The sequence below is a fragment of the Pteropus alecto genome, unplaced genomic scaffold (genome assembly GCF_000325575.1).
Source record: "Pteropus alecto unplaced genomic scaffold, ASM32557v1 scaffold90, whole genome shotgun sequence".
NCBI classification, from domain to species: Eukaryota; Metazoa; Chordata; class Mammalia; order Chiroptera; family Pteropodidae; genus Pteropus; species Pteropus alecto.
The window spans coordinates 458,829-460,311 of record NW_006429894.1 but is presented as its reverse complement, the minus strand read 5'-3'; the positions used below and the strand labels follow the sequence as shown (position 1 = coordinate 460,311).

At 73.1% G+C, this 1,483-nt stretch overlaps 1 protein-coding gene across 1 annotated transcript in view; it reads left to right on the top strand.

Moving 5' to 3' along the window:
- Window positions 1-1,483, top strand: part of IGFN1 (immunoglobulin-like and fibronectin type III domain containing 1) — a 20,410-nt gene that overhangs the window by 15,346 nt on the left and 3,581 nt on the right. The window contains exons 15-16 of the mRNA XM_025044787.1: window positions 320-619; window positions 1,286-1,459. Of these exons, the coding sequence (XP_024900555.1) occupies window positions 320-619; window positions 1,286-1,459 (474 nt within the window). The remainder of the gene's footprint in view (window positions 1-319; window positions 620-1,285; window positions 1,460-1,483) is intronic.

Sequence of the window (1,483 nt, the reverse complement as noted above, 5' to 3'; positions counted from 1 at the left end):
ACCCACTCCCCTGTCCCCATCCCATCCTCAGACTGGGCGGGAGGCAGGGCCGGGCCGGGCGGGGGGCCTGGCGGTCTGCTGCTCCGGGCCCTGTGAAGGGTGCTGGGGGGGTTGGTGGCCCCCGCCTGCAGCGGTGCCAGCACAGCGAGGCCCACGCCAGCCGCTGCGTTGGGGGCTGGGCTCCGGGCCCCTGCCTTCCGCGTGCCCCACCCCCCGGTGTGTGTGTGCCTGGAGTGGGGACCAGGGCCCCTCGAGGTCCTGGCGAGGCCCTGCAGCTCCCCTGACCCCCTTCTCTCTTTCTCCTCCCGCGGGGTCCCAGACAAGCCCCAGCCCCCACAGGGCCCCCTGGAGGTGCAGGACTGCCGGGGGGCCGGCGTCTGCCTGCGCTGGCGGCCCCCTCGGGACGACGGGGGTCGACCCGTGGAGCGCTACGTGGTGGACAGGCAGCAGGCCGGCCGGAGCACGTGGCTGAAGGTGGCCGAGCCCCCCGCAGACAGCCTCACGTTCACGGACGCCCACGTGGAGAAGGGCAGGAAGTACACCTTCCGCGTGCGGGCCGTGACCTCGGAGGGCGCCGGCGAGGCCCTGGAGTCCGAGGAGGTGCTGGTGGCTCCCGATGGTGAGTGGACGGGCTGGGGTGAGGGTGGGGGGAGTCCCAGGTCCCCACTGTGCACCGAGGCGGAGGGACGCCGGGGTCCCAGGCCCTTCTAGGACACCATGGGGACCGCTCCCCTCAGCTCCTCCTGCAACCGGGAGCGAGGTACGAGGGGTGTTTTCCCAGGGGCGGCTCTCCCGGGCATGGGCACGCAGAGTCCACTCGGGACCCTGGGGGGCTGGCTTCGTCCTCCATCAGATGGAGCCTCCATCTGGGCCTCGGGGCTGAGACTCGGGGCTGGGCCTTGGGGCAGGCTGCACACCTGGGCCGCTCTGCCCCTCTGTTCCCATCATCCCCAGAGCAGCTGGACCAGTGTCCAGGAGGGGAGGGGACGGCTTTTGGCCCAGCCGCGATGCCCCCGCCCCCAGGACCTCCATGGGCCTGCACCTCCCACCCCCTGCCTCTGGCTGACCGGCCCCTGTCTGCCCAGCGCTCCCTGGGCCGCCCTCCGCCCCGGCCATCCTGTCGGCCTCCAGCCGCGGCATCACTATGGCGTGGACGCAGCTGGACCAGTGTCCAGGAGGGGAGGGGACGGCTTTTGGCCCAGCCGCGATGCCCCCGCCCCCAGGACCTCCATGGGCCTGCACCTCCCACCCCCTGCCTCTGGCTGACCGGCCCCTGTCTGCCCAGCGCTCCCTGGGCCGCCCTCCGCCCCGGCCATCCTGTCGGCCTCCAGCTGCGGCATCACTATGGCGTGGACGGCGCCTCAGGGCCTCAGCCGCGCCCACATCCTGGGCTACCTGATCGACAAGCGCAAGAAGGGGAGCAACACGTGGACGGCGGTGACCGAGCAGCCCGTGCCCGGTGAGTGGCCCGAGCACGCGCCCC